General features: G+C 34.8%; 1 protein-coding gene across 1 annotated transcript; it reads left to right on the top strand.

The window, feature by feature from the left end:
- The first annotated feature begins 514 nt into the window (after positions 1 to 514).
- LOC109054017 (zinc finger protein 429-like) lies at positions 515 to 1,205 on the top strand. The gene has a single exon (XM_042754012.1). The coding sequence runs from the start codon at positions 584 to 586 to the stop codon at positions 1,157 to 1,159; it is 576 nt and encodes a 191-aa protein (XP_042609946.1). The 5' UTR covers positions 515 to 583; the 3' UTR covers positions 1,160 to 1,205.
- The last annotated feature ends 12,848 nt before the right edge of the window (positions 1,206 to 14,053 follow it).

Raw genomic sequence — 14,053 nt, 5'->3', positions numbered from 1 at the left:
AACATTAAATAGTTTTTGCGACAGAAACATTGTAATTGTAAATATTTTTCTTGTTCATGGAAAATGTTTTTTAAAATGCATCAAAATGATCATAACTTTGTGTAGCCTCTACTTTCAGATTCACTTTTTTGACCTTTCACTTCATGTTTCTCTCATTAATTTTTTTAATACATATATATAATCTATTTGTTGTCAATTTTAATTTCAGACCTGATGGAGAAAACTCACTCACAAATTGAAAGTATCTCTTTTCTGAAAAGAAGAGAGAAGAAAAGTTTCACCTGCACTCTGTGTGGAAATACTTTGATATGTGGGAAGAGTATTAAGAGACACATGATGATCCACACTGGAGAGAAACCGTTCACATGTGATCATTGCGGGAAGAGATTCAGACAACCAGACTCCTTCATAGACACATGAGGATTCACACTGGAGAAAACCATTACATGTGATCAGTGCGGAAAGAGTTTTGCATGCAGACAGAGTCTCAAGGTTCACATGAAGAGTCCACACTGGAGAAAAAACATTCACTTGTGATCAGTGTGGGAAGAGTTTCAAAAAATCATCACACCTTAAGAGCCACATGAACGTCCACACTGAAGAGAAGCTGCACAAATGTGATCAATGTGGCAAAACATTTTCGTGGGCTTCATCCCTGAAGAGTCACCTGAAAATTCATTCAAAGGAGAAACCACATTCATGTTCTGTATGTGGAAAGAGTTTTTCTCTGCTGAAATTGTTAAAAGAGCATCAGAAGATACATTCTGGTGTGAGAGATCATGTGTGCTTTGACTGCGGGAAGAGTTTTATTAGATCTGCACATTTGAAACAGCACCAGAGGATCCACACTGGAGAGAAACCTTACAAGTGTTCACACTGTGACAAGAGATTCAATCAGTCATCTCAACTGAAATCACACCAGAGGATCCACAGAGAGAAACCTTACAAGTGTTCACAATGCGACAAGAGATTCCTTCACTCAGCACAACTGAAAGCACATGAGAGGATCCACACTGCAGAGAAACCTTACAAGTGTTCACACTGTGACGAGAGATTCCTTCACTCAGCACAATTGAATGCACATGAGAGGATCCACACTGAGAAGAAACCGTATCAATCACAATACACAGAACATCTTCAAATGCCACGTCCTCACTAAACCTGACACAATAATGCACTGAGCAATAAAATCTCTTCTGTATAAATCAGTCTAATCAGCCATAACAAGCAGAGGAAAAAAAGAAACATCATCTTTGGTTTTTCACTGTGAAAGACTTCATAAAAGACCAGCATCAACTCAGCTCAAAGATGTTGATGTTTTGACTCATTAAATTTCTTTATTTTTTATTTTTTTTTTTCATGTACAAGCCGTTCTTGTTCATGAATCTGAAGAAGCCTATGTAACACTTTTGAGAGCAAAATCTAATTATTACTTTGGTATCTTGTCTTTTGCAGATTGTACTGATGGTAACAGCTTTTAACCCTGTTATTTGTTATTCTCAGGTTAGATAAAGTAAGTTGGAGTCTGCCTAAGTTACAAGCATTCTTATTATATTATAGGATCGAAGAAGACTCCTTTGTGGTTTTGTTCTTATTCAGAGTCTTAAAACACTATAAATCAAAGCTTTGGTTGTCAGTTTTTGTAATAGATTCAATTTCTTTTTGTGTGAAATTGTATGAATAAAAAAGAAGATGAATAATTTACAAATCTCCTTAAACTTATATTTTATTCACAATAGGAGAATATAGATAACATATCAAATGTTGAAAGAGAGACATTTTGAAATGTCATGCCAAATATTGGCTCATTTTGGATTTCATGAGGATACACATTCCAAAAAAGTTGGGACGGTAGCAATAAGAGGCCGGAAAAGTTAAATTACATATAAGGAACAGCTGGAGGACCAATTTGCAACTTATTAGGTCAATTGGCAACATGATTGGATATAAAAAGAGCCTCTCAGAGTGACAGTGTCTCTCAGGAAATCAAGATGGGCATTTTCAAACTTGTCTCCTTTTAGTTGTATCTGAATAAAATATTGAATTTTGAAACTCCCATCATTGCATTCTGTTTTATTTACAATTTGTACAGTCACAACTTTTTTGGATTGGGTTTGTATTAATTTATCTTGTGGATAATATGTAAACATATTTTATGTGAAATATCTTATTCAGGCAATACCAAATAAAAAATAACATGCATTTTGTATGATCCCTCTTATTTTGGTAAAATAATTGGGATGTAAACTTTTGACCTTAACTGTATATTTTAAGATTGTTTAATTGCAGTTACATCCTAAAACAGACACAGATCCTCAGGTGAATCAAACAAGTCAGTTTACATTGCAGAGCATGGTCACATTGCGTAATTTATAATTACAAATAAAACAAAACTTTTCCTCACATCCTTTTGGTTTCGTAGCAGGAATTCATGAAGACGCGAGGCAGCTTCAAAAGAACATTACGGTATTTTGGTATTTGTGAATGAAATGTTTATTGCGTTTAAGGTAAAACTATATATATAGATATTTTTTCCACCTATTGTTTCTCCCTCTATGCTCTCTGCCTCCTGAACGCTCTGAAAGCAGTTGTGCTGTGATTGGCCAGCTATCCATGCATTGTGATTGTGCCAATGCTTCCAAATTGTGGGGGTACGAAATGTTTACCCCCTTACATATTGTGATGCTTTTACAACCAGAGTGACGAGACCATACACATAAAACCCATTATAAATGGAGATAGAACATATTTCCAGTCGTGTCTTCTGTTGCGAAGGCCAGACAAAGTCGTTTTCGCTTTCTCAACGAAACAGTGTCACACAACGCTGGTCGCTTGAGTGAGCAGAGGCCGGAGGCCTAGAGTGAGCTGTAAACCACATGCAGCTGTGGCAATGATGGTGTAGAGAGTTGGACTTGTAAACCCGAAGGTGTCGCCAGTTTGAGTCTCTGTGCTGGCAGGAGTTGTAGGTGGGGGGTGTAGTGAAGTAACAGTGCTCTCTTCCACCCTCGATACCCATGGCTGAAGTGCCCTTGAGCAAGGCCACTGAAACCCCGTCCCCGGTGAGTTGCTCCAGAGAGGTGCTAGATAGATAGACAGTGAAGCCGATTTGGCGAATCACAAGTGGAAAGTTGATGTCGTATTTCCTCAGCACCTGCATAGATCAGCCCCAGGCATGACGAAGTGGATATCGTCCTCTTTGGAAGGCAAACACAAAGTAGTTTCGCTTTCACAGTGAAACACACAACGTCTGTACGACATGGTGGCGGCGGCAACAACATACTAACAATGAGAATAAAAGGAGGCCTTCTTTCCTTGCGTGAACACCCGAGCGGCTTTTGTGCAAATCTTCCCACATACTAATGTAGATATGTGGGGGCATGTTAGAACAAGCCGTTTTAGGGGGCGGGGACAAGGCTTAACTTTTATAAAGAATATCTCTTTGGGTTTAGGAACTTTAGGTCTTTGCACTTTACAGATATTCTTTATGCACTAAGAGCTTGTAACACTCCAAAGAGAAAGGAAAATTTGAAATTGCATCATATGACCCTTTAACTCAAATCGGCGGCAACTTCTCTTTATTTTGCAGTCTTTGCTGTGCACCACCCCTCCCCAACGTATTACTTAAAAACACAAGTTAAATTAACTTTTACAAGCCAGACAACACTCAGAACTAGTCAAGATAATTTATTACTTTACAGTGTGCTCAATAATGCGTATTTGGCCTTCATTATGTATGTTTTGATTATACTGTGTTGTAAATAAAATACAAAGAATAAAAACCTTTATTTTATATCAAAACCCATTATTACTTTTCACATTCTTTCTTACCTGCCTCACAGTCACAACTGATGGCCCGTTTATGGGAGGCCCTTTGTGTCTCTCAGGTGTGAATCACAGAATATTCATGGCCATTGTCACTCCTTTACATGCAGCCTTTCTAACACAAAACATGTCTTAGAAAAGTTAAAATCAATATATGTTTTCTGTTTTAATAAGTGAACAGGGTGATTTTCACATCATTTTGTAGCCAAAACTCTAGTCTACCACTTCCAGTTCTCAAAAGTCTTGTGAACGATTGTTCTTTATGTTTTTTTTACGGGCCTTATTTCAATGACACTAACCCAGCCATAAACCTTTTTTTCCAAAAGCACAAACTTGAAATTTCATTATTAAGCCAGCAGCTCAAATTACAAGTAGTTTGAGTTTCGTAAATTGTTGTGTGTTGGGTTAATTTGGCAATTTAAGAACTAGTTGTGTTGTTAATAATAGTTATAAGTTTATGCACCCATTTGTAGTGACTTTATTCAATTAAGGGTTTCAGCTTTTACAAAATTAAATCTTAAAGATTTGGATCTGGTTCGTCCACACGAGTGAACTAATTCAAATTTATAGCAATGACTTTTTCGGCTGTTCGTCCCACAATCAGCACAAATGTTTTATCTTAGCGATTTTGACTTATCCCGTGGCCAGGGGCGTTACTAGGCCCTTTTGCCCAGCCCCCCCTAAAAAATTATTTGATTAATTAATTTGTGATCGCTTCAGTCCCCTTTTAAAAACTCATTTGAAACGACCGCATGCGGTGTTCAAGTTTCGGCTGCTCCCCTGATCTGAGTCTGCATGGATTCAGCTGCTTTTTTTTCAATCCGCAGGGTGCGCCGATCAGAGCGACATCAGAGTGTACAAGGTGTGTGTGTGTGTTGTGTGTGTGTGTGTGTGTGTGTGTGTGTGGTGTGTGGGTGTGTGTGTGTGTGCCATTTATTGATAATTGCTATGATATGACATCTGCATTGGTGCAGTTCTTGTAATTGCAGTTTACATAACGTTACTGGACCAATACACAGTTTCGGTTTCTCATCAATACCAATACGTCTTCACTGCATTCACCTTTTCAGCCCTCATCACAGTGTGATAGTTTGTTTTGTTCTTCTCTTCCACAAAAATGAAGCGATTAACACCCATGAAAACGTACCTGTAGAAAACGATCATAATTTATTTTAATTTACTTTATTATTGTGTATTTTGGCATTACATTATGCAGCCATGCACAGAAATGATTAAAGACACACATCATTGTCTGAAAGCACTAAAGGGCACACAGAGAGAAACATTACGTGGAGTTATTTTGTTTTGTATTATTAAATATAATTTTGTATTAAGTAATAATTAATCATTATACAAATATTAGAGTAAGAGACGAATAAAGTAAAGGGATTTTTTTTAAGTAATTGATAAGTATTGATTTATAGAAGGGTGGCAAATTGATATTTCATGTTGGTATTTTTTAATAAATAGAAATCACTATAGAACAGATTAAACAAATTGCCAATAGACAATTACATGAATACATGTTTTGTCTATATTCTTAATGAATAATAGCTGGTTAGTTAATGATTTGAAATTAAATAAATTTTCAGGGGGTGACTTGATGTATAACCAACCGTATTGTTGATTATAAAGGCTAAAAAGCTAAAAAAAAAATAAATATAATAATTTATTTATCTCAATATAGATATACAAAAAACATTATAACATAACGTGCGGGAGTAGGTCTGCAAATGAGCAAGTCAGTTGAGAATAGAACGTAGACAGCCACTCACCACAATACCACTGTGTTCCCAAGATTCAATGCAGTCATTGAGTACTGCCTTATGTTTGTTTTAATTGTCTGCCAATTTCCACGTACATTTTCATGAGAAAAAGCAGTGGTATCGTCAAAAGGATAAACATGAATGTCCTAATAATGAATCAGGAAGTCTCCATTGTAAAAAAATATATATACCATCCCTTAATAGATATTATATATATACATTCCCAAAATTTCTAGTGACTGGTTACATCTAAATTTTTTCTTTTTTCCTTTTTTTTTTTACAGTGTTGTATATGGCTCAGTCAGTTACTTCTACTCCCATATATGAAATACAGGAATACAATGGAATAGTGGTTTGTACAATAAGGTTAGTAAGTATACAACCCTACCCTAATAGTCAAATAATATATATTTTTTTTAATCATATCCCTTATTGGGGGCTGAGCCCCCCCTGAAATGAAAGTCCTAGAAACGCCCCTGCCCATGCCACAGAAATATAACCCAAAATATGGTATTTAGTTAAATTTGTAAAATGTGATCTTTTAGCCAGAGTTTTGATCTGAAAATTAAACAACACCAGACAATGCTTCTTTATCATCAATACACAAGTTTATTGAACTATTTTCTTAAATTACATGAGACTAAAACCAATGTTACCTAAAACACACACGCGCACACGCACACACACACACACACACACAGTTGAAACGGATTTATGAGGTGAGTTTTGGAGGAAATCTCGACTTCATCCACAGGCTTTCAGAAAGTCAGTAAAAGCAGAGCTTTAGTTTTATCTTTACCACTTAATAACGACCTTGCACCATTTCAGCAATAGATAGAGGTTTTGTTTGCCTTTACTTGCGATTTCGCTACTAACAGCGGCTTCGTTTCATCTCCTTGGCTCGCATTACCGTGCATTCACACCGCTGTCATCGATAGCGTCAAAGTGGCCTGAAGTCCATGTTGCCAACTCATTTTCAGAGAAAGTTGCTAAAGGAAGGTTGATTTGGTGCTAAAAGTTGCTAAATTACGTTGTGATGTCATTTCGCGATGACATCGTCATTGCGTAATCACGACACAAAATTGTCACAACATCAAATCTCAGCAAAAAAAATATATTTATGTTAATTTAGATTTCTTTGTAAAATAAAATGCATACTATAATAATAAAATATAAATAACTTAAATTCATTGAATTATTGAACATTTACACAGTTTTGAATTAACAAAAAAAAAATAAAAAAATGTAACAATTATCCACTAATATGAAAGAATTTTCCGTATTGTGTTTTTTTTTTTTTTACCTGCATTTTAAATTATGCATTGTGTTTTCGGGTTACAATGGATAATGAATAATGTCCTGGAAAATTACTATTTTCCTTACAGTGTGCTAACTGATCAACAATTGCAGATACACGTTAGTAGCTAACAAAGAGTATCATAAATGAACAATTATTAAATTATTATTGAACTTTCAATAACATTAACATTCAATAAAACATTAAATTATTAAATTAAAATTCAACATTTGCAAATAGCAGCTAACTCAATTCATGTGATGTGTGTACTGCTAGACATCTTTGGTTTGCTCTTTTTGTGTAATTTGGATAGAAAATGGAGAGTCACTTATCAAAAGTTGCTAAAAGTTGCCAAATAATTTTAAAAATTGCTAAATTTGTTGCTAGGTGCTTCAAGTTTTATTCCTGTATATCATTTTGCTTTATGATATTAATGAAATCATTGTATTTTCTTATGAGTTTCATTTATAATTTTAGTTTGTTTAGACTTTAATGAAGGAAAGTTTTTTTTATATACATGTGCTCTTGTTCTGGGAGCTGAAGAAGTAACATTTTTTAACTGACATTTTTTTAAATCCCATTTATATTGTTTTTAAATCAAGTAGATATTCTTCCATTTATGATGTGTTTAGAAAATCCATCTATATATTGTAGCATTGGGTACCAGAACCACGTATAATCTGTTTGAAATGTTATTTTATTTAATAAAATTAACATTTATAAATGGTATCTTGTTAACTGTGTCTCACTAATACTATAAGCTATATAGTATTATATAGCTAGTCTATGTTGCATCTTTGCAATTCACAGACCAGAAGAGAGATCTCTCTCACACTTTAGGACTATGTGATTAATCTAATTTTATTAAGTTTTTGTGATGACGTAGCAGTCATCTTTTTATGCTGGCCTCTTTCAAACGATTTAAACTAATTGAGAACATACATGTCACCACCTTTCACCCCACTAGCGACGGCCCTGATTTTCAGCTTTATATTTTGTATATAGTACAGTCATCTGTAAATATTTTAATTTTCTCAAGGTTTTTTAATTGAAGTTACAACATACAGAACCCCTAAAATAAAATTAAAAATATTTCAAAAACATAGACCTTTACATGCACACAAGAAACTTTTTTTGTGCCCTCGAGAAAATCTTCACATGTGGATGGGAATTTATTGCATGCTTACCTATTACAATTTCTAGTTTTATATAACCTATTTCCTTTGTGCATCACATCTTACTATGAATAAAACGAGAGAATGGATGTATATGAATTAACAGAGAACTTGCTCAAAATTTGGCTTTTGTTTTGGTACTACCTCTAATATAAAGGCCTAATGTCCAATTGAACACATCCTCTCTGGCGGTGAAGAAAGCATGACACAAACTGGGCTGATGGCATAAAATTTGCCAAGTTCAGGGGTCTATAAAAAGACAAAAAAAAAAAAAAATTACAAAAAATTCTTCCTTCATTAAAGCATTACACAATACAACAAGGCCTTAGGCTTAGGCCCAAAAAACACACTGTGAAATGGGCTGATGGCACAACCAGTGGCTCAGTGTGTATGTCCTAAATGCTAAGTTTATTTATTTATTTATTTATTTATTTATTTATTTATTTATTTATTTATTTTGGCAAAGGTCATTGAGGCAATGTAATACGGTGCTAAGAATATCATAAGAAACCTTATATGATTATAACCTGCATTTTGCTTAATGAAAAGTGCATTTTGAATTTATTCAGTGGTATGTGACAATCACTAAATAATCACTAAACAGCTGCCATGAAAACTTGCTTCTTGTACAGTAAATTTATTTTCATTAAATTCTTAGTTTTCTATTATAAAAAACTAAATGGGGCAAAAATCTGGAAACATAAATATTTTCCATACTTTTCCAGACCTGGAAAATCCTTAAATCAAATTACATACTTTTCCATACTTTTCCTAGGAACCCTGATAAGCTGAAATAGTTGTGGGAAGCGTCAACGCTATCTCACGACCAATTCGGCGAGCGACTGTGGTGCTTTTAGGTCAGTTATAGCCTAACTTTAGCTTTTAAGTTCTGGCCCTTTTATTTAGGCTTCAAAATTCATCAAAGTTATATTATTTTGTGAAGATTATCATAATAAACAAAACGTGTAAGTTTCATGAACTATGAGCGTATTTTTGCAATAATCCAAAAGCCTATTGAAAAATCCTATAGTCTTTTTGTGGAGGGAACCAGTGTCATGCTAACAGCCGATCCGCCAACAGAGTGATGTCATAGTTCACCCATTCTATTCATTTGCCCCGCAATAATTCCATAGCGCATAACTGATGCGCCAACGCTATCTCACGACCAATTCGTACGTATTTTACGAGGTGACTGATTCATACAAATTCGTACGACCTCACTCATACGATTTTGTATGATTTTGTCTAGACCCAAGTGATGGGCAGGTTTTGGAGCGGGGTTAGGTGTAGGTCATTGGTACAAATTAATATGAATTAACCACCTCATAAAATATATACCAATTGCCGTGAGATCAGGATGGACGCGCAGCGAGAGGACAATAAAGATTAGGCTAGCTTACACCTTATTGTAAATGTTTTGAAAAAGGTCTTTCAAAACAGGTTTATTATACAATGAATTATAGGCCTATAATTAAAATTATTAACACTGCAATTATCAATAAGAAATCTTTATTTCAAGCACCAACCTAAAAAAAAACGTTTAACATGAAATAGCCTTCTTTCTTCTCTTTCTCTTTATTTATTTATTTATTTCCCACTTGCCTATGTTCGAGTCACAAGAGAAATATTAAGAGAGTAAATTAAAACATTTAGCTGTATAGGCTACCATTATCAGCATATGAAGTAGATTCGTCTCTAGTCGTCTCTGAGAGAATATGCGCCGTTAATGCAGCCGTCAGTTTTTACTTTCACTTTCTTGTGAATCGACTGATTAAGAGGTTCACCGCATAACTCCTGTGCAAAGTTTGCACGTTTCTTGTGTGATATCCATTGGCTCACCTTCCTGATTTAAAGCAAATATTTGCAATATTGCGACATATAACGAGCCCCCCACCCATGAGTTCGGTTGGGGGCGCGGATTTTCGTTAAGTTACTGGACTCCGTCCGTTAGTTTGCCTAATGTCCGCTCACTTTTGCCCAGGCCTGCCCAAAAAATAAAATTCTGACTACGCCACTGATTCTGATACTCTGATATGCTGCTAAAAAAAAAAAAAAAAAAAAAAAAAAAAAAAAAACACTTTATTATTATGTTTATGTTTAAAACAGCTGAGTAGAATTTTTTTTAGGTTTCTTTGATAAAAAGTTCTGTAAAACAGCATTTATCTTAGATAGAAATCTTTTGTAACATTATAAATGTCTTTATTATCACTTTTGATCAATTTAAAGCATCCTTGGTAAATGAAAGTAGTATTTTCTATCATTTCTTTTTTCTAAAAATTAAAATTATACTCACTATAAGCTTTTGAATGGTATAGTGTATAATGTTACAAAATCGTTTTATTTCACATGAATGCTGATCTTTGGATCCTTCTATTCATCAAAGAATCCTGAAAAAAAATCCTATTTTGAAATTGTTTCAGCAAATCAGCATCAGAATGATTTCAGAAGGATAATGTGACACCGCAGACTGGAGTAATGATGCTGAAAATTAAGCTTTGGTCACAGAAATACATCACATTTTAAAATATATTCAAATAGAAAGCAGTTATTTTAACTAGTAAAAATATTTCCCAACATTACTGCTTTTGCTGTACTTTGGATGAAATAAATGCAGGCTTGGTGAGCAGAAGAGACTTCTTTATAAAGCAATAAAAATCTTACTGTTCAAAAACTGATGACTGGTAGCTATAGGTTATACAGAAATGTTATTGTAATGTTTTTTTATATATATATATATGATAACATTTCTGTCTCCCTCAAATTCTGAAATGACGGCGTGTTGTTTTATAGACGTTTTGTATTTTAAATGGAATTTGGCGCTTTTATGAGGATCTACCGTTGCTCGCAGTGATGACGTCACCACTCGCACGTGCTCAGCGCTGGTAATTCACGCTAAACACAGTTTATTTGAGGGCAATTTCTGCCTTGTTTTCGTCGGGTACAGCGCTATTTTTGCCTCTGCAGATTAAAACACTTACAGCAGACAACGAGCATGTGAGGAAAATTTGAATCCATCTGAGCTAATTTGTGTTTGAATGTGGATTTTGGTTATTTGGTTGTTTCGCTGTTTGTTGAGCCGCCTAGAACATTTTTAAACCGTACATAAATACCTCAGTGAATATAGATATATATAAATTAACACTGAAAATATAATACTTCTTTGTGGTGCTAAACGCTAATGGTTTGTCAGTTTCTGGGTATACCAAAAAGATGTGTTCATGTTCTTAAATGCTATGAATGCAGTTATCAGGAATTTTAACAATGTTTAGATTTATGTGCAATATATATAGATATTACAAGAGATAGGTAAGTATTCAATTTGTAAAATTGTATTTCTATGTTTATTCTTTTATTTTTTTATCCTTCCTTTGTTTAAATTTGTTGTCTTTTTATTTATGTGGGATTTTTTTCCATATTTCTTTGCCTGTATTTTAAAGAAAGATAAATGTAGGAATTTCAATACGTGGATGAAATACTTAGAAAATAAAAAGGGATATAGCTTGTGAATTATTATAAAACACTGTGATTAATTTACTAAACATTTACTTTATAAGATGGATAGATAGGTGAACATAACGAGTTTAATGGTAGTGAATTAGTTTAAGATCATAAACTCAGTAACTGATTTTTCTTTGATTTTAGCAGATCTGCTCCTCCTTCAGTGAAGCTCCTCCCACAACAATCACACCTTCAGTAAAGCCCCTCCCACAACAATGGCATCAGTGAAACTCCTCCCACAACAAGCGTGCCTTCAGTGAAGCTCCTCCCACAACTAGCACACCTTCAGTGAAGCATCACGAAGAAGTGAAATCTGCAGAGACCGAGTTTATTGAAGGACAGAGAGAACATGAGAGATCCAGAACCCTGCAGAATCAAACACACTGAAGAACAAACAGGTTGGTGTTTATTGTTGATTCTTCATTAATGAGGCTGAAAAAACAATATTATAAAGCAGTTTTAGATATGTTGCGATAGGAAAAATTGTAAAAGTTGTGCAATAATTTAGCTGCAGCAGCAAATGAAAAAGGCAGTTTTTATAAACTGGATACATATTTATTTATTTATTTTTCAACATAATTAATTTATGTTAGATAATTGTGTAGTTGATCAAGCATATTTATTGTCACTACAGAAACACAACACTAAATTGTGCCTCTATTGTTTAAAACTGTTTAATAATTATTAAGTAATAGTTACATTACAAGTAATAGTTACAATAGTTAATTTATTTTCATTAAATGCTTAGTTTTCTGTTATAAAAAAAACTAAATAGGGGCAAAAAAACATTAATATTTTTCCATACTTTTCCAGACCTGGAAAATCCTTAAATCAAATTCCATACTTTTCCTAGGAACCCTGATAAGCTGAAATAGTTGTGGGATGCGTGGTGGTGGTGACGCATAAGGCGAGCGACTGTGGTGCTTTAGTTAAGAAAGTTTAGCTTTTAAGTTCTGGCTCTTTTATTTAGGCTTCAAAATTCATCAAAGTTATATTATTTTGTTAAGATTATCTTGATGGACAAAACGTGTTAGTTTCATGAACTATGGTTGAAAGAAGAGCTTATTTTATGCAATAATCCAAAAACCTATGGAAAAATCCTGTAGTCTTTTTGTGGAGGGAACCAGTGTCATGCTAACTGCCGATCCGCCAACAGAGTGATGTCATAGTTCACCCATTCTATTCATTTGCCCCGCAATAATTCCATAGCGCACTGATGCGCCAACGCTATCTCACGACCACTTCGTACGTATTTTATGAGGCGGCTGATTCATACAAATTCGTACGACCTCACTCATACGATTTTGTATGATTTTGTCTAGACCCAAGTGATGGGCACCCAGACAAGCAAGCAGTTTCGGCCCAGATCCGGCCCATGGATTTCACGCGGGCCAGATTCCTGGGCAGGTTTTGGGGCGGGGTTAGGTGTAGGTCATTCGTACAAATTCATATGAATGAGATCGTACAAATTCATACGAATTAACCACCTAATAAAATATATACCAATTGCCGTGAGATCAGCCAGGATGGACGCTCAGCGAGAGGATAATAAAGATTTGGCTAGCTTACACTTTATTGTAAATGTTTTGAAAAAGGTCTTTCAAAACAGGTTTATTATACAATGAATTATAGGCCTATAATTAAAATTATTAACACTGCAATTATCAATAAGAGAGCTTTATTTCAAGCACCAACCTAAAAAAAAAGTTTAACATGAAATAGCCTTTTTTTCTTCTCTCTCTCTTTATTTATTTATTTCCAACTTGCCTATGTTCGGGTCACAAGAGAAATATTAAGAGAGTAAATTAAAACATTTAGCTGTATAGGCTACCATTATCAGCATATGAAGTAGATTCGTCTCTAGTCGTCTCTGAGAGAATATGCGCCGTTAATGCAGCCGTCAGTTTTTACTTTAACTTTCTTGTGAATCGACTGATTAAGAGGTTCACCGCATAACTCCTGTGCAAAGTTTGCACGTTGCTTGTGTGATATCCATTGGCTCACCTTCCTGATTTAAAGCAAATATTTGCAATATTGCGACATATAACCAGCCCCCCACCCAGGGCCGGCGCGTGCCTATAGGCGAACTAGGCAGCCGCCTAGGGCGGCAGCTCAGCCAGGGCGGCAAGAGAGAGAGAAGGCGAGAGAGCGAAAGCGAGAGAGAGAGAGATTTTTTTTTATTATTATTTGTTTGTTTTACATTAGGTTACAATTATCGCACTTATATCAACAGCATTTTTCCCACTCCATTAGTATAAATTTAAATTAACTTTAAATTTAGAATAAAAATTCCCGCCCGGTGCGCGCCTGCCCCCAACCACACTTAGAGCGGCATCGATATGCGTGCAAAATACTCTTAATGTATATTCAAATATGTCAAAACGAATAAAATTATCTGGTCATGAGTACAAAAAGACGACGGCGTTTTAAAAGAGCAAGCACTGGAATGAAAACAAAGAGGCTACTTTTTGAAATTCATCGCCTCTGGAAGTCAA

This window comes from Cyprinus carpio, unplaced genomic scaffold, assembly GCF_018340385.1.
Source record: "Cyprinus carpio isolate SPL01 unplaced genomic scaffold, ASM1834038v1 S000001092, whole genome shotgun sequence".
NCBI lineage: Eukaryota > Metazoa > Chordata > Actinopteri > Cypriniformes > Cyprinidae > Cyprinus > Cyprinus carpio.
The sequence above is the reverse complement of the archived record's forward strand: the minus strand, read 5'-3'. Positions and strand labels throughout refer to the sequence as shown.

Excerpts from the sequence above, each read along its gene's own strand:
- LOC109054017 (XM_042754012.1), top strand. The coding sequence starts at position 584 with ATGAACGTCCACACTGAAGAGAAGCTGCACAAATGTGATCAATGTGGC.